Here is an 18,640-nt window from a genome sequence, read left to right as displayed (position 1 = left end):
TAACAGCGATAATATGCGAGTTTGTCAAACAGCAGTCAAGCAACAATCATCACGTCACAAGAATAAGACCCTCGATATTTTTAGGAAAGGAGCACTTTCAGCACCCCTTGAAGTTAATCATAATTGTATTTCATCTGTAGACTAATAACTGCATGGTCATAGTGGGAGGACCACACACCAATCGTGTGACTCCAAATGTACTTTGATATGATGGTTATTATATTAATATTTGCGCATAAAGGCGTTTCCATCACAAAATTAATTTTACCGACACAAATAGATCCCACCATGTCAAATGAACAAATGATCTGTTGCCATTTATAAAATTGTACAGAAACTACCTGTTTCCACCATTTAAAAAAAAATTGTATGATTTTAATCGCATAAAAAATGAACGAGAACGTGGTTAGTGATGGAACAATTGTTTCCAATGCATTTGTATATCCTACACACTAGAAGGCGCTGCAGCCTTGGCTGAACCTGGAGCCATGTGGCCACAGAGTTTCTAAACCTAGAAGTGCAACATCGCGAGACTTCCGGGAACGTTCGCGAAACAGAACAAACAGTCCAGGGTCTGGGACTTGAGAAGTCAATGAGAGAAGTGGAAATGTCTTCCTTAGTTGTTGTTTTTTAATCGAATTCTAAACCTAGATTCGAGCCTATGTCTAAAGTAGATGAACATGTTACTACTCCAACTTCGTGAAAGTGACAAACTGAAACGTTTTCATTTTAGTTTTTATATCAAAGAGTGTCTTTGATACTGTGTGCACACGCGCAGTTTGGCGCGAGACGACCATTGGACCCTATAACATATCTCTACGCATGAGCTTTGCTAGCCAACGTCGCCTACAAACGTGATCGGGGATTTAAATTGGAGAAGCAGTTTGAGCCTATCTTCATACTGTACTGTCTTTGATATGGCCATTCCACAAGCGTATCTAGATGATGTTCGTTTCCGGGTGCGCCTTATATCGCAATCCGGTTCCCTGCGGTTCGGAATAAGGACCGGGGCGTTTCTAAAAGAAAGCCTCAAAACCCGACCTCCAACAGGCTTTTCAAGGGATTTTGAAGCGGTGTTCCCTCCGCTTTCATATGCTACGCGCCCCGGCGAGGGTGCATTGCACCGGCGCTCAATGGTGGTGCAATTCTCTCTGCGTTAGCATACTAGCTAACAACATCGATTTCTACTCCACCCCCTCTCTAACCGGCTGTAGCTACTAGGCAATACCCAGCAGCTAGGGGTGAGCTGCAAAACCCAACTTGCCCATTCAATTCCTCCTCATCACATCCATCCACACCACTGGAAGATTGTTGACTTGGGAGGGCCATCGCAAGACTATTCTTGTAGGATCCCTGCATCGGATTCGGGATTTAAGGCCCCCGGGGGTTTAACCCGCAATAATTTCATTCATAAACTCCCCAAAGCCTGGCATCTCGGTCAGTGTTTTGGTCAGTTTTAATACAATGTTTAAACTTATTTTACGTAAATAGGACCAGTTCGTGATTTTTCCTTTCTACCTCAACACTTCATTTCAATTCTCCTCCCAGCCGTCTTAGTTAACACTAGCTATATCTGACGGCCCCTTTCCTCCCCATCAACCTTGGAGTCCAATTCGGTTTAGCTGCTTCTGGCAATCTGTGCAACGATCGCTGCTCAGTGGTAACAGCTCGCAGCACACTGTGGTCATCTCTCGTGGGGAAGATATCACATAATTGGACCCCCCCTACTCGGACAGCGCGAGACCTCGGGCTCCGACACGAAGACGGTGGTCTGTGTTGCCAGGAAAAGAGCTCTGTGGCAATCGAATCCTCCACACAGACGGTGCTCCGGTGCTCGCAATGCCCGGCCCGGCGGCCGGCAGTAAATCTCGGGTGTACGCCGATGTCAACACTTTGAAGAGCAGGGAATATTGGGACTATGAAGCCCACGTGCCTAGCTGGAGGTGAGATGTTTAGATATTCAAGACCAAGATATTAAAACATCATAATGCACTAATTAGTATTTTATTGGCAAATGCTTTATCAACCGTATGATAACACTGTTGATGTCGATACATGTGTATTCTATTTGTCTTTTGTTTTATTGTATGTCTAAATACTCAGCGATGTCCAGCTACTACAACGACACAATCTTTTACTACTGGATTATGTTCCAATGGCCATAATATTGTTCGATTGCTTTTGGTTCTTTGTGGGCGGATGCAATATTGATATTTTATATATCATAATAATACATTAGTATCAATAAGGCGTATTTTGAAAACGACCTAATTTGGAGAATAATATGTCTTTTTGGTGATCTAAAGTTTTGTCGGGAACGTGCATGGTTATGTCACTCTTGATTGGGATGGGAAAGTCATCAATCTGCAAGATCGAGCAGGCCAAGCTGGTAGTTGACGCTGACAAGGCAGTACCGAATGACGCTTGTGAATTTTACTACTGTAGCTACTTCTTATTTTCTACTTTTCGATATTTCCACATAAGCACCAACATGTGGACTTCTTAGGGGCATGTCAAATGAAAACCAAGTATGTTTTGGGGAAATTAAAGGCATAGATAGATACATTTTTCTGGATAAACAGATGGAAAAGGGGTCTTAGAATTCAGCTACCAGAAAAAGTCTTAAAAGGTATGCATCAATGCATCAAAACACAATACTGACATAAAGACCCCTGCCAACTAATATCAACACTTTAGTTTTAGATAAATTGTTTACCTTCTGTAAGTTTATGAAATATTGCCTTGTGCCTTGAAATTCAGTTACCAGAAACCCACAAATCTTTAAGATATTTTCACATTTCTCTCCCTCATAAGGAGGGAGGATGATGAAAGTTAAAATCTAATTTTATGTCACGTGCTGAATACAACAGGTGTAGACCTTACCATGAAATGCTTACAAGCCCTTAACCAACAGTGCAGTTTTAAGAAAATAGAGTTAAGAAAATATTTACAAAATAAACTAAGGTAAAAAAAAAAAAATATACCACAATAAAATAACAATAATGGCATACTGCTACCGAGTCAATGTGTGGGGGTACAGGTTAGTTGAGGTAATTTGTACATGTAGGTAGGGGTAAAGTGGGTGGGGGAGGGGGGGTATGCCCTTGATTAATTGTTCAGCAGCCTTATGGCTTGGGGGTAGAAGCTGTTAAAGAGCCATTTGGACCTAGACTTGGCGCTCCGGTACCGCTTGCCATGCGGTTGCATAGAGAACAGTTTATGACTTGGGTGACTAGAGGCATTGTCGTGCCCTCTTCACAACTTTCTTGGTGTGTTTGGACCATGATAGTTTGTTGGTGATGTGGACACCAAGGAACGTGAAACTCTCGACCCGCTCCACTACAGCCCGTCAATGTGAATGGGGGTGTGTTCGGCCCTCCTTTTCCTGTAGTGCACGATCATTTCCTTTGTCTTGCTCATGTTAAGGGACAAGTTGTTGTCCTGGCACCACACTGTCAGGCCTCTGACCTCCTCCCTATAGGCTCTCCCATCGTTGTCGGTGAGAAATTGCGTGGCGCGATTTCTCGTAAGTATCTGGATTAGTGTCCCGCTCCTTGAAAGCAACAGCTCTAGCCTTTAAATCGGTGCGGATGTTTCCTGTAATCCATGGCTTCTGGTTGGGATATGTACGTACGGTCACTCTCAGTACGACATCGTCGATGCACTTATTGATGAAGCTGGTGACTGAGCTGGTATACTCCTCATTGCCATTGGATGAATCCTGGAATATATTCCAGTCTGTGCTAGCAAAACAGTCCTGTAGTGTAGCATCCGCGTTATCTGACCATTTCCATATTGAGCGAGTCACTGGTACTTCCTGACTTCGTTTTTGCTTGTAAGCAGGAATCGGGAGGACAGAATTATGGACAGATTTGCCAAATAGGTCGGACAGGTAGCCTAGTGGTTAGAGCGTTGGACTACTAACCGAAAGGTTGCAAGATCGAATCCCCGAGCTGACAAGGTAAAAATCTGTCATTCTGCCCCTGAACGAGGCAGTTAAGGCCGTCATTGAAAATAAGAATTTGTTCTTAACTGACTTGCCTAGTTAAATAAAGGTTTAAAAAATAAAAAATAGAGGGCGAGGGAAAGCTTTGTGTGTGGAGTAAAGGTGGTGTAGAGTTTTTTTTAAATTTTTTAATCCTCTGCTTGCCCATGTGACATGCTGGTAGAAATGAGGTAAAACATATTTAAATTTGCCTGCATTAAAGTCCTCGGCCACTAGAAGCGCCGCTTCTGGATGACCGTTTTCTTATGGCCTTATACAGCTCGTTGAGTGTGGTCTTAGTGCCAGCGTCGGTTTGTGGTGGTAAATAGACAGCTACAAAAAATATAGATTAAATTATCTTGGTAGATAGCTTATCATGAGGTATTCTACCTCCGGCGAGCGATACCTCAATACTACCTTAATATTAGACATTGCGCACCAGCTGTTGTTGACAAATGGACACACACCCTCACCCCTCGTCTTAACAGACATAGCTGTTCTGTCCTGCCGATGCACGGAAACCCCAGCCAGCTGTATATTATCCGTGTCGTCATTCAGCCACGACTCTGTAAATCATAAGATATTACCGTTTTTAATGGTAGGATAGTCTCAAACGGAGCTCATCCAGTTTATTCTTCAGTGATTGCAAGTTGGCTAATAGAACGGATGGTAGAGGCGGATTACCCACTTGCTGACGAATTCTCACAAGGCACCCTGATCTCTGAATTGGCTACAATGGGAAATCATAATAGTCACAAACCACAGTTGGTTCACCTGCTACTGTCCTCCCTTTTACTGGCATATTGTTATGTTCAGCTCATAGCAGTTTTCTTTGTCTTTCTGTTGTCTGGTGGTCAAACCAACACTGTTTTAACAGTCTGGACAACCTCTCCCTCCCCCTGCCTTTCTCTCTCAAATTTTCCAGTTAATGTCACTTCTTCCAGCTCTTACTGACACCTACCCATGAGTAGGGCTGTTGCAGTGACCGTATTATCACCACACCGGCAATCACGAGTCATGAAAGCAGTCAAATTCCACATGACTGTTTAGTCACGGTAATTAGGCTTCTCCAAGCTCTGATGCTGCTGATGGTCATTAGTTACTCAACACTCTATTGTCACTCTGACATCCATGCAAATGGTTTTTTGAAAATCTAATCAAATACTTAATCAGAGCCCATGAGCTCATGTTGCGCAACATTTCAATAGGCTATGCAGTTGCGCAAGAAAACAGAGTGATGGCCTCTACAAAGAGGAGGATTCGCTTTCTACAGGCTAGGCCTACTCTGTTTATTTCTTAACTTTCCTAATATTAAGCACATTGCTTATATTTACAACAGGAGTATAACCTACCTGGCTGGCATGAAAATAAACCATGGGGAAAAGCATCCTCCATTCACTATTTAAGTGCATAGATTACTTATTGTTTCCGCTGCCCCTGTTTCGATACAGGTGCATGATAATGTTCCATTCTAAATCAAAACAAATTTCACACATATATTATTTAGTATATGTAAATACAAAATTAAATCAACAATATTGGTGACAATATTGCTTATCACTTGTGAATGATGCCCAGCATATGAAACAAAGCCTTTTCTTGCTACTTTTTCAAATCATAGTCACACACTTCATGTAGCCTAGCCTATAGGCCTATATGTTTTAATAAGCTTTGTATCACATCTAAAGTGGCCAAATAACTTCTTAAAATTAAGCACATTAGGCTCAACACCCCTTGTAAAGCAGATTAACTGGAATACATGAGCGGCACGTGAGTTTCAAGTTTGGGGAAGATAATTTTCACCATAAAAATGCACCTTTATAATAAAAGCATTACATGCATAATTGCATTTGCAGTCACTTTTGATAATGTTTTTTCCGCTAATGGAACATTTGCGTTTATAGCCTTCTACCATGTGCGCATTGCTGCGCTTATAATGTGAAGATATAGCCTAATAGTTGATCAACATTTTAAGCTAAACGTTCTGATCGGTTGCGTGAAAGTTTTGTTGATGCTAGTGGTTTTATTAATGTGGGATCTATCGCATCCCACAACTGTCCCAGACAATGTTTGGAATATTTATTTCTCACACAGAATAGAATAGGTTGACCTTTGTGCTATGGGAGATAGTAGGTTGACATAGGCTAGTGCTTTTGCTGTTCGTTAGGCCAACACATCTTGTTGGCTGACGAAAAGTAAATGTGGACAGTTCTTCCAATATCTTCAATATGCACCTTGGAATTGGATAAGGACACGCACAGTTGCGTCCCCGATGTGTCTGTTTTCACTTGTAGCCTGTGAGAAAGACCTGATCATGTGTTGGAGCGTGCAGCACTCAGGGAGAAGGGCACAACGGCCACTGGCTGCAAACGGCTTGGATTCTTTTAGGGTGCATTACTGCACACAAACGGGATGCCACCGTTCAATTCTAGGCATTGTCAAGTGCTTGTCAAATTGTGAATGAGTGACTGATATAGCGTGTACAGCCTGTGCAAAAAACTAAGCAGAGCTCATGCCTTTTCAAGTTACTTTTTTTCAAATCCTCATTAGTCGAATCATGCAGACTGACAATGTATTAAAAATAAAAACATAGCCCAATGTTTGTGGAACAACTAAAGTTATATTAACTCTAAATTAATCATATAGGTATTAGTGACGCACCGATATTATATTTTTGACCGATATCCGATATTTTCCTTGGCAAAAAAATAAGATAACCGATATTTAAAGTTTTAGCGGCGTTTTAAGCATTCTAGTACAGTTAAATAGTTAACACACACACACGGACGCAGCGGTCTAAGGCTCTGCATCTCAGTGCAAGAGGCGTCACTACAGTCCCTGGTTCGAATCCTGGCTGTATCACATCCGGCCGTGATTGGGAGTCCTATAGGGCGGCGCACAATTGGCCCAGCGTCGTCCGGGGTAGGCCATCATTGTAAATAAGAATTTGTTCTTAACTGACTTGCCTAGTTAAATAAAGGTTACACACAAACCATTCTGACCAAAAAGTTAGTTTGTTGGCATTTACATATGTCCCCATTACCAGTAAAACATGATCAAAACCTATTTCTTTCACTTACTTGCTGTGCTGTTTCGTTGTTCATTTGTTCAGTCGTTTCATTCTCAACCAGGATTTCTATGGAACGCCGTTTGGGTCTTTGCGTGTCAAATAACACTATTTGACGTGTCAAATAAGCCTGTTAACTAATCAGGACCTGAATATGACTGCACGTCACATAATAATTTAACACGTTCATAATTTTTCACGTAGTTATGACACATTGATTACACTATCACTCGTCACAACATTCATCGATACATATGCTATGATGCTGGTAAAGTTGTCTCGCACACTTACAGTGCTGGTCATAAAAAAAAAAGCTAGTTAGCTCATGGATGCAAACAATGTTCTTCCCCAAAAACATAGCAAAACGTCATAATCTAGGTGTCGTCATCTAAAACAACCCTAATTTATAAAACCCTTCTAATTTGATTAATGGTGGTTGGACCCATCTATGTGTAGCTAGCCACAATAAGGATTAGCCACAATAGTGGAATTTGCGGTTAGCCTTTAAAATAAAAGTATGGTATAATTGTACTATTTGTATCACTGTCAATTACATACCTTTATTTTGAAGGCAAACCGCAAATTCAACTATTGTGGCTAGCTTCACAACACATAACCCAGTCCGGTCGAGCCTCACTAGCCAGATGAAGCTAGCTGGCTGCTTATAACATTAGTTTTGGGCAACAGGGTTAAGTTGCTAGCTAGCTATTTATTTTCATGATCTGAAGTTCAATTTCAATAGGCAAACAACAAGTGGCAACTTAGCTAATACTTTTTTTATTTTACCATTATTTAACTAGGCAAGTCAGTTAAGAATAAATTCTTATTTTCAAAGACGGCCTAGGAACAGTGGGATTTGATATGTCTGATGAAACCACAATTGAATTATTTGGTCTGAATGCCAAGTGTCACGTCTGGAGGAAACGGTGAAGCATGGTGGTGGCAGCATCATGCTGAGGGTATGCTCCAGAGAGCTCTCGACCTCAGACTGGGGTGAAGGTTCACCTTCAAACAGGTCAACGACACTAAGCACACAGCCAAGACAATGCAGGAGTGGCTTCTGTCCTTAGCGGCCCAGCCAGAGCCTGGACTTTAACCCGATCTAACATATCTTGAGAGACCTGAAAATAGCTGTGCAGCTACGCTCCCCATCCAACCTGACAGAGCTTGAGAGGGTCTGCAGAGAAGAATGAAACTCCCCAAGTACAGGTGTGCCAAGCTTGTAGCTTCATACCTAAGAAGACTCAATGCTGTAATCGCTGCCAAAGTAAAGGTTCTGAATACTTAAATAAATGTGTATTTATGGGGTATTGTGTGTAGATTGAGGGGGGAAAAACGATTTAATACATTTTAGAATAAGGCTGTAACGTAACAAAATGTTGAATACTTTCCGAATCCACTGTGTCTGTATTTCGTTTTCAACTATTTTGCAAAAACATTTTTAAACATGTTTTCACTTTGTCATTAGGGGGTGTTGTGTGTGTGTGTACATGGGTCAGGGGGACACAACAAAATGTGGAGTAAGTCAAGGAGTGTGAATACTTTCTGTATCTTTTCCCCTATTCTCTCTCATCTAGTAACCAGGAAGACTACCAGTTGGTGCGGAAGCTCGGCAGGGGGAAGTACAGTGAGGTCTTTGAGGCCATCAACATCAGCAACAATGAGAAGGTGGTGGTCAAGATCCTCAAGGTAAGTTGTTCAAGGGCTGCTTTGTTTGTCTGTATACCCCAGTAGAGGTGGATTTGTAGTCTTTTTCTTTAAACACCTAGTCTAAGTAAGAATCAACCAGGAAAACATCTAAGTATCTAGGTAAGGTGGATACCTGGATGATACTGTCACCATTACAGTTAGGCTATATGTTGTTATAAATGAAGTTACATCCTGCATGGTCAAACGTTTAGGCTACATCCTGGTCTGATTGTATGTCTCTGTTATTATGACCCTGATTAGCCTGTCAAGAAAAAGAAAATCAAGCGGGAAATCAAGATCCTGGAGAATCTGCGAGGGGGAACCAATATCATCCGATTGGTAGACACAGTGAAAGACCCTGTGGTATGTCTTTCAGCTCTGCTTTCTTCTAGCCATGGGCTAGTTCTTAGTCACCTGATTACCTGGCCACTTCCTTACCCCTTCAAAGATCAGATTTGTTTATATTGTGAATTCATTTTGTGAATGTTCCTATACATATAATGGCTGTTGAATTAACATTCTTACACTTTATAATATCAGCACAATTTACTTTACAGATTGTGAACGTGTTTGATATTCTTTTAGTGGGGTTCACTTGACTGTTTGAAAGTTCTGCAAACTAGTCGTCTTACTCAGATATGAAGTCTTAGACTAATGATCTAAAGCAGGTGAAACAGGACTCAGTCTTTCTCACATTTTGGCAGGGTTATTTTGAGAATGTTTATGGATGCAAGGGAGATACAATTACCTCATCAAATAATTTCTTCATCACATGTTCACTATGCTGCTACCTACAATAACATAAATGGGAATTTTGATCATGGGAATTAATAAGGCTAATATTAACATGGCTTTATCTTTAATTACAAAACATATGATTTCAATAGCAGCCGGGACAAAATTGGGATGTGATGCCTTGTAATTATATTATTTCATGCTTTATCTGTGTTGATGTGCTTCTGCTGTGTGTGATGGGTGTTAAGGGTGTTAAGCCACTGCACAATGATGTGTGCTCTACCTTTTCTTTCCAGTAAATATGGCTCATAGCCTGATGTCATTTTTAATGTTGATTTATCAATGATTTATCAATGAGATTGGAATATTTCCAAGTTTCTCTGATTCCCCCCCCCCCCTCTATGTGTTCTCATCTCGCTCTCTCTCTCTCTCTCTCTCTCTCATCTCTCTGCAGTCCCGAACGCCTGCTCTTGTCTTTGAATGCATCAATAACACAGATTTTAAGGTATAATCATTCCCTCTAGGCATGGGGTTTTACTGGTTTGGGATGGTGTCATGAGTGGGGAACTTGGTCATGTTACCCAATAAGGCTTGTATAGCTTATTAGTTTCAAATACCATGTTGGTAGCCATGACTTAGCATTGCATTGTCCAGAGAATTTTGCACCCAATGTGTTTCTGTGTGTCTGTATGGTTGGTTGAAAGCGTTTAGTTAAACAGTGTGTGTTGCATCATGATACTTGCTTTCTGCAAATTAAATCTTAAACTGTTCTTCTCTCCCCAGGAGCTCTACCAGAAGTTAACAGATTTTGATATACGTTTTTACATGTATGAACTACTAAAGGTGAGCCTTGCAGTTTTACCCTGTGTGTTTTCATATGCACTCCCAGTCCTACCTTCACACCTTCCTAGGATTAGTTTGTGGTGTCTAGGTCATTATTTTGCTGCCTCTGACATGATTTGTGTTTTTGTGTTTTCAGGCTCTGGACTACTGTCACAGTATGGGTATTATGCACCGTGACGTCAAGCCCCACAATGTGATGATTGACCACCAGATGAGGAAGGTAGGGGGAGCTCTTAACCTTTTTCAACCTTAGTTGTGTACAACCTTGCTAAGCTCGGAGTCAGATGATATGTGTCTTGTCCAAAAGTTTTTTGGCTCTGCTCAAGCTGTTTGAAAAGTCTACAAAGCTTACATAAATTGTCAGAGATTTGTCTGAAGTGACTTCAGTTATTTCTTTGCCAATATTGAATGGCAGTTTAAAGTATTTTAGTCTTTGTCAAATACAGTTTTGTCATTGCCACCAGATGGCATCACGGCACATACAGGACTTCAAAACTTTTTTAGTCACAGCAGCAATATCCCTTGTGTGGCACATTTTCAGTGTGGTTTCTATTCTAACACTATGTGGTTTGTTTTTGTGCTGCAGCTACGCCTGATAGACTGGGGCCTTGCAGAATTCTACCATCCTGCACAGGAATACAATGTCCGAGTAGCATCTCGCTACTTTAAGGGACCTGAGTTACTGGTGGATTACCAGGTAAATCCCTAGCACATGCAAGCAAACAGACACACTGACACAAGGTCATCCTGTAAATGAATAGTGCTCCAGTGTTATTGTGTACCAATTTAATTGTAATTGGTAGCTGTCTGTGTATTGATGTATAACCGTAACTGATGTGTTTTGTGGTTTCCTGTCAGATGTATGACTATAGTTTGGACATGTGGAGTCTGGGCTGCATGCTGGCCAGTATGATCTTCCAGAAAGAGCCCTTCTTCCATGGCCAGGACAATTATGACCAGGTATCCCATTCATTTACCACTGAACTGACCCTTTCTGTTGTCACTACCAAACTTCCTTTAATCTCACTACAACCCATCTTATTCCAACCTTTATAACTACTAACTTGTCTCATCTAGACCTCTCATAATATGATAACACTGACTGCTACAATCTATTAGAGCAGATAACACATTCACTACCTGATGATAACATGTACTTACCAAATTAGATTAAACATGAACAAATATTTCCTAAGACAAACAGAAAAACATATGTAAATTTGACACTGTTCTGGTTTCAGCTGGTCCGAATTGCCAAAGTCCTGGGGACAGATGAGCTTTTTGGTTACTTGCGCAAATACCACATTGAACTGGATCCACGCTTCAAGGACCTTCTTGGCCAGTGAGTACCAACAGGGAGTGCCATTGAGACATGTACAGTACCTTCAGAAAGTATTCATACCCCTTGACTTATTCCACATTTTTCATACCTGTATTGTACAATATTTGCCATTTTTTAAAATTGTTTTATTATTCAAGCTCTGTCAAATTGGTTGTTGATCATTGCTATACAGTAGTTTTCAAGTCTCTAATATTTTCAAGACAATTTTTTTAATCAAAACTATAACTAGGCCACACAGATACATTCAATGTCATCTTGGTAAGCAACTCTAGTGTATATTTGGCCTTGTGTTTTAGGTTATTACCTGTTGAAAGGTAGTAACCTAAAATTATAATTACCTGTTCATTTGTCTCCCAGTGTCTGTTGGAAAGCAGACTGAACCAGATTTTCCTGTAGGGGTTTGCCAGTGCTTAGCTCTATTCCATTTAATAAAAACAAGTTTTTACTTCCTAGTAGTTGCTGATGACAAGTCTACCCATAACATGATGCAGACACCACCATGCTTGAAAATATGAAAAGTGTTACTCAGTGATGTGTTGGATTTTCCCCAAACATAATGCTTAATATTCAGGAAATAAAGTGAATTTTTTTGCCACGTTTTTTGCATTTTTACTTTAGTGCCTTATTGCAAACAGGAAGCATGTTTTAGAATATTTGTTTTATGAACAGGCTTCCTTTTCACTCTGTTATTTAGGTTAGTATTGTGGAGTAACTACATTGTCGATCCATCCTCAGTTTTCTCCTATCCCAGCCATTAAACTCTGTAACTGTTTTAAAGTCACCATTGGCCTCATGGTGAAATCCCTGAGCGGTTTCCTTCCTCTCTGGCAACTGAGTTAGGAAGGACACCTGTATCTTTGTGGTGACTGGGTGTATTGATACACCATCAAAAGTGTCATTAATAACTTCACCATGCTCAAAGGGATATTCAATGTGTGCTTTTTTTACCCCATCTACCAATAGATGCCCTTTTTTGCAAGACATTGGAAAAACCTCCCTGGCCTTTGTGGTTGAATCTGTGTTTGAAATTCACTCCTTGACTGAGGGCCCTTACAGCTAAGTGTATGTGTGGGGTACAGAGATGAGGTAGTCATTCAAAAATCATGTTAAACACTTATTGCACACAGAGTGAGTCTATGCAACTTATTATGTGACGTGTTAAGCAGATTGTAGACTTTTACTCCAGAAGTTATTTAGGCTTGCCATAACAAAGGGGTGGAATATTTATTCAATCAAGACATTTCAGATTTTCATTTTTAATTAATTTGTACAACAAAATATGCAAAAAGTCAAGTTGTGTGAATACTTTCTGAAGGCACTGTATTTAACTTAACTGAGTGTAGACTATAGAGATGGGTCAGTTCCACACAAGTACCAATTCTACGCTAGATGAATCCCTATAGATGTAGACCATCTTTATCAGACAGTGGCCTTATAGATCCAGAAAAGGAAACATTCTTTCCCAGGTGATAATACTGTTGTATTGAAGTGACAGCCTAGGGTAAGTTAGCTCTCTGTCTCCACCCTCAGGCAGACACGGAAACGCTGGGAGCAGTTTGTCCAGACAGACAACCAGCACCTGGTGAGCCCTGAGGCTCTGGACCTGCTGGATAAGCTGCTGCGCTACGACCACCAGCAGAGACTGACGGCCACAGAGGCCATGGAGCACCCCTACTTCTGTGAGTAATACAACCTGAATGACTCCTGTTTGACTACCTCTGTTGTGAATTGCCGGTTATTATGGCATTGAGGATATGATCTTTAACATGATGACTCTTCTACTAAGATCCTGTGCTGAAGGAACAGTCTCTCTCTAATGCAGATGGCAATATGGTGTCCAGTGGATCCACTACAGCTCGATGAAAGCAGGTGAGTGAGAGAAACACCAACACTGTGGTCTTATTGTAAATTCTGACATTCTTTTGGTCTGAGAGAAATTTAGCTCCGTGTCAGGTGTCCAAGCAGTTTCACTGAAATTGTTCCATTGTTCTCAATTATTCTATTGCTCTGTGGTAACGCTGCTATTTAAATATTTTTTATAAAATCACATTTAGATTTCTTAAGATAAATAAGCATCAACAGTATCATTTCTCTTCCCTTTTTGTCTTTCAGAAGAACATTTTGTTACCTCAAATTTTGACCCCTTTGTGGCAGAATCCTCTTCAAGTGTACAGTGACAATGGATCAAAGCACCGCCGACCAATAATACACTCAGATGTTCATACGGACACACACACACACACACACACACACACACACACACACACACACACACATGAACACACTCACACCCTCCTCTGTGTCAGTCTATGGTTGGCTTGCCCCAGTTACATGTGAAGCAGCCAGACCAATGAGCTTGATGTCTCACTGCTGCCCCTGCCCCCCTTCCTCTTATCATTAGGTATACAGAAAGTTTCAAAGACTAGAAAAAAAGGATACTTTCCTGTCATTATCCCCCCCCCCCCCAAACTAAGCATGAAGAATGAAAAGGAGCGTGAGCCTGCCCCCCACCTTCCCTCGGTCTGTCTGTCTGTCCGTCTGTGTTCAGTATTCAGCCCCTCGGCAGACTTGAGCTCAGCCTCCACACACTGTAGTACTGAAGTGGCATGGTGGACCTTTTCTCTGCTCTAGGTAGAATGATGATAATAATATTAATGAAAATAAATGATTTTTATTTAGACTGATGTGTTAGTGTGATTTTTTTTTTGTGAAATGTATTTGCCATGAGCAGTAGATCACCTGCTGGGTGTTTGACGAACGGTGGTTTAACAACATGTAGAATTGTCAGGAAATGAAAAGAAAATGACTGCCACAGTTCTGTGGTCAGAGGCGATAGGACAGCTGCACACGGCCGACCTTTGTTTTTTATTTAACCTTTGTTTAACAAGGAAAGTCAGTTAAGAACAAATTCTTATTTACAATGATAGCCTAGGAACAGTGCCTTGTTCAGGGGTATAACGACAGATTTATACCTTGTCAGCTCAGGGATTTGATCTAGAAACCTTTCCGTTACTGGCCCAACGCTCTAACCACTAGGCTACCTGCCGCCCCACTAGGCTACCTGCCGCCCCACTAGGCTACCTGCCGCCCCACTAGGCTACCTGCCGCCCCACTAGGCTACCTGTTATGGTGTGTTCCATTTTTATCTTACTTATTGTTGTTCAGACAGTCTTACAGTAATTATTCAGAGACAACCACAAACAACCCCAGTATCTGGTGGTCAATGAACAGTGGGTCATATGCCATTAATTGCTGAGGAAGGTGGCAAAGTCTTGTCTTGACACCAAGTTGCTACCACAACCCTTAATGGTCTTGGCTCCAAAACACACTCACCCTAGACACAGAGAAAATGTTTTGACAAACCATCCAATGTGAACCATCAGTGCTCATTCACTGAGTGAGTAATCTGTTCAGCTTTGTGCGATTTACTCAAGTGTTTCCTTTATTTGGGCAGTTACCAGTTGCTTACAGTCGGAAAGGCTGCAATTTGGGCAGCATGCTCACCAAAAATACAGCTTGTTGCATTGTGGCCATAAACACAGTAGTGGAAAAATTACCCAACTGTCTTACTTGAGTAAAAGTAAAGATACCTTAAAAGAAAATGACAGAAGTAAAAGTGAAAGTCACAGAGTAAAATACTACTAGATTAAAAGTATCTGGTTTCAAATATACTTAAGTATCAAAAGTAAATGTTATTTCAAAATATATATAAGCCAGGGACACACTCCAACACTCAGACAATTTACAAACTAAGCAATTGTGTTTAGTGAGTCCACCGGATCAGCGGCAGTAGGGATGACCAGGGATGTTCTCTTCATAAGTGTTTGAATCGGGCCATTTTCTGTCCTGCTAAGCATTCAAAATGTAACCACTACTTTTGGGTGTCAGAGAAAATGTATGGAGTAAAAAGTACATTATTATCTTTATGAATGTAGTAGAGTAAATGTAGTCAAAAATATAAATAGTAAGTATAGATACTCCAAAAACTACTTCAGTAAAAATACTTTAAAGTACTACTTAAAAACATTACACCACTGCATAGACATAATCCATAGAAGTGATTGACTATTGCCAAGAGGAGCGCATCGGCCATCTCCGTGAGTAGTAGCCTATGGCTTCATCTTCGTCATTAGGTGAGTCAGTGTGCCACTGGACACTATTTAGTAGCCTACTGTAGCCTATTATATATATATATATGGCCTGGACTATTGTTTGAATTCAAGACCAGATTGATCTCAGCTTGTCAGTGTCAGAGTAGCCTATAAAAAATGATGTCCCCGGCCTATCCTCTCTTTCTCCTGCCCCGGTGAATACTTATGTAAATTAGTAATTTTCAATACATTTGCAAACATTTCTAAAAACATGTTTTCACTCGTGGTATTGAGTGTACAGGGGTGAGAAGTTCATTTTTTTTAATCCATTTTGAATTCAGCCTGTAACACAACAAAATGTGAAATAAGTCAAGGGGATGAATACTTTATGAAGGTACTGTAGATGCATTCATGCTGTGACCCTTACTGTAAGTAGAGCAGTGCTACTGGAAAGCTTTGTCATCGGACACTTGCTGTGCCTGAGTGCATAAGGCGCAGCCCCATCCTTGTTCCACAGGAGGAGCTCTTGTGAATGGAATTACTGGGAGGGCAGGTGACCTAGTACAGTGTCCTTCACTTTTGCTCACAAGTGTCTGTGATCAACTCAGGAACTGATTCAGTTTCTCCACAACACTTATCCTCTGCCAAAATGTCCACCTATCTGAATCAGAGCCCCTGATTCTTTGTATGTCTGTAATAATGAGGCAAGCTTAGCTGATACATGTAGGCTAATGGTAATCTTGGTAAGTGTTATGGACACCATGCAGTACACTTTGTGGTGAGACTGTAGCAGGTCACACTAATTGGCTCCTTAATTTGTTTGACCTCGATGTCAGAATACAGGAGTAAGAACATTTGGTGAGATGGAGAAGATGTGCGTGTATAGTACAGTACAGATCTGATGTCCCTCTCAGACCACATACATCAACTTGTTCCCACTGGGCTGGTTGAATTAACTTTGTTTCCACATCATTTCAATGAAATTACGTTGAACCAACGTGGAATAGACGTTGAATTGATGTCTGTGCCTAGTGGGTTGTCTCTCACACCCCGAGCATTTAAGGGGTTGGGCCAGTAATCAAAAGGTTGCTGGTTCAAATTCCCGAGCTGTCTAGGTGATACATCTGTCGATGTGCCTTTGAGCAAGGCACTTAACCCTAATTGCTCCTGTAAGTCGCTCTGGATAATAGGGTCTGCTAAATGACTAAAATGTAACAAACTACATTGACTTGTATAGGGGGTCCATTGACCATTTAATTAGTATGTCTCCACCAAAGGAACCGGAGGCCAATTAACATGATGTAAATAAGTACTGTAACTGGTGCTGGAGCCAAACAGCCACTTAGCTAAATGTGTGTTTTTCTATCAGTAACAACATAGAGCCCTCCTGCGCAGACCTACGTTTAGAAGAACCTTTTGTTGAGAGGCGTTGTTATTGATTGTGTATCCAGTGTCTGCACCACAGGGGTTTGCTTTTCACTCTACAGATGAAGGATCGTGATCACCCTGTTGCAGGAGAACTTGTCCATTAATTATATTCCACATAATAATTCACATTTCCTGTTGCTGCATGATTATTTTCCTACTGTAGCAAACTGGTTCAAATTAAGATCCTACATCTGTTTATGTTTAGCTATGCCATTGGGACCTATTTTTGCATGTGCAGCTGCATCACGTCTTGTTTTTGGTAATGAGTGTGTAGCCCAGCCTCAGAGCCCTGTTCACCATTCTGTGCAAGGCGGTGGTGGCTGGACTATGGAGTTGTGTTTTAGTGTAAAATCCGACTGTTCCATGATTCTGAATGAGTAAGCTATGATCACCATTTCTATGAGAATTGACCCTGAGTGAAGGACAAGATGTTTGCTCCATGCACCTGCACGCACAGTAGCAGTTTAAAGGAGATGCACGTGCGTAATCCCAGGGTAGCATGACTGAAATATCCACTTCCTCCTCAAGATGAAAACTGAGAGCGAGTTTCCTGTCCTGCAACCTGACTCCTCTGCTCCTCACGTTCAGACAACATCTCTCCCCATCAAAGTTTCAGCAGGGGCCTTGTCAGATCAGCTGGGGCCCGGCTCTGGTCAGCTGTGGACCGGTCAGCATGGCTGTAGTCAAGAGAGAGAACAGGAATCTGTGTTTACAGCAGGGGCTGTGAGCGGGGTTTTCTATGTCGTTTAACAACCATATTAATCATTTGAAATTGATAGGAGGGCTTATTTTAGGTGTTTAGTGTTGTTTTTAAGGGCCCAGTGTCTTTTTATTGTTTTAAGTCTCTAGTGTAGCGTTGTAGCCTATTTTAAAGTGTCCAGTCTATTCTATTATTTTAAGTGCCTACTGTCTGGTGTGTCTAATTGTTACCTATTCTTCCCTTTTCTTTCTGTCTGTCTGCCTCTGTGCGAAAGAGGATAATTCATGTGAGTCTTCTGGATTCATGTTCTCAATTAAACAATGAAACAATGAAACCTGAACAGCATAACAGTTCATCATGTTTTTCTCCTGATTGTGTCTGAACTTCCCTCCAGCTCTATCCTGGAACCTGCAAGGAAAATGGAAAACAGTGCACCCAAAAAACACCTGGAGGCAGGAACTAGAAGTAGATAGTAAAAGATCTGGCATGGGGTGGAACGAGATTGAGAAGTAAGTCAGTAAAACCTCCCCCCAGCCAATAATTACTGCATTGTGGTAATTACTTACCTCCATTTGGAATGAATGGCAAATGCTTTAAATGATGTATGACACAAGTATACAGGTGATGGTATTATGTGTGTTACTTTGTAAATACAGTGTCATTCTATGTAACCCAGAGTATACACTTCAATGGACAGTAATCTATTTGATAAAATGGTCGCAGAAACACAAACCTTTAACAGCAAAATACAACAGACGAG

General features: G+C 41.1%; 1 protein-coding gene across 3 annotated transcripts; it reads left to right on the top strand.

Annotated features, from left to right (window-relative positions):
- The first annotated feature begins 631 nt into the window (after positions 1–631).
- Positions 632–14,341, top strand: LOC106573643 (casein kinase II subunit alpha'). 3 transcript variants are annotated; one of them, XM_014148881.3, is made up of 12 exons: positions 632–1,943; positions 8,630–8,741; positions 9,003–9,104; positions 9,931–9,981; positions 10,260–10,319; positions 10,456–10,539; positions 10,906–11,016; positions 11,178–11,279; positions 11,561–11,661; positions 13,192–13,340; positions 13,484–13,530; positions 13,774–14,341. In XM_014148881.3, the coding sequence occupies exons 1-11, from the start codon at positions 1,840–1,842 to the stop codon at positions 13,522–13,524; spliced, it is 1,017 nt and encodes a 338-aa protein (XP_014004356.1). In that variant the 5' UTR covers positions 632–1,839; the 3' UTR covers positions 13,525–13,530; positions 13,774–14,341. The 3 variants fall into 3 exon arrangements, with proteins under 3 accessions (XP_014004356.1, XP_045553165.1, XP_014004355.1); XM_014148880.3 differs by having other exon boundaries at positions 653–1,943; positions 13,448–13,530; XM_045697209.2 differs by lacking the exon at positions 9,931–9,981 and having other exon boundaries at positions 643–1,943; positions 13,448–13,530.
- The last annotated feature ends 4,299 nt before the right edge of the window (positions 14,342–18,640 follow it).

Source organism: Salmo salar, chromosome 16 (assembly GCF_965601325.2).
Source record: "Salmo salar chromosome 16, fSalSal1, whole genome shotgun sequence".
Taxonomy (NCBI): Eukaryota; Metazoa; Chordata; class Actinopteri; order Salmoniformes; family Salmonidae; genus Salmo; species Salmo salar.
This window is presented reverse-complemented; position numbering and strand designations above follow the sequence as displayed.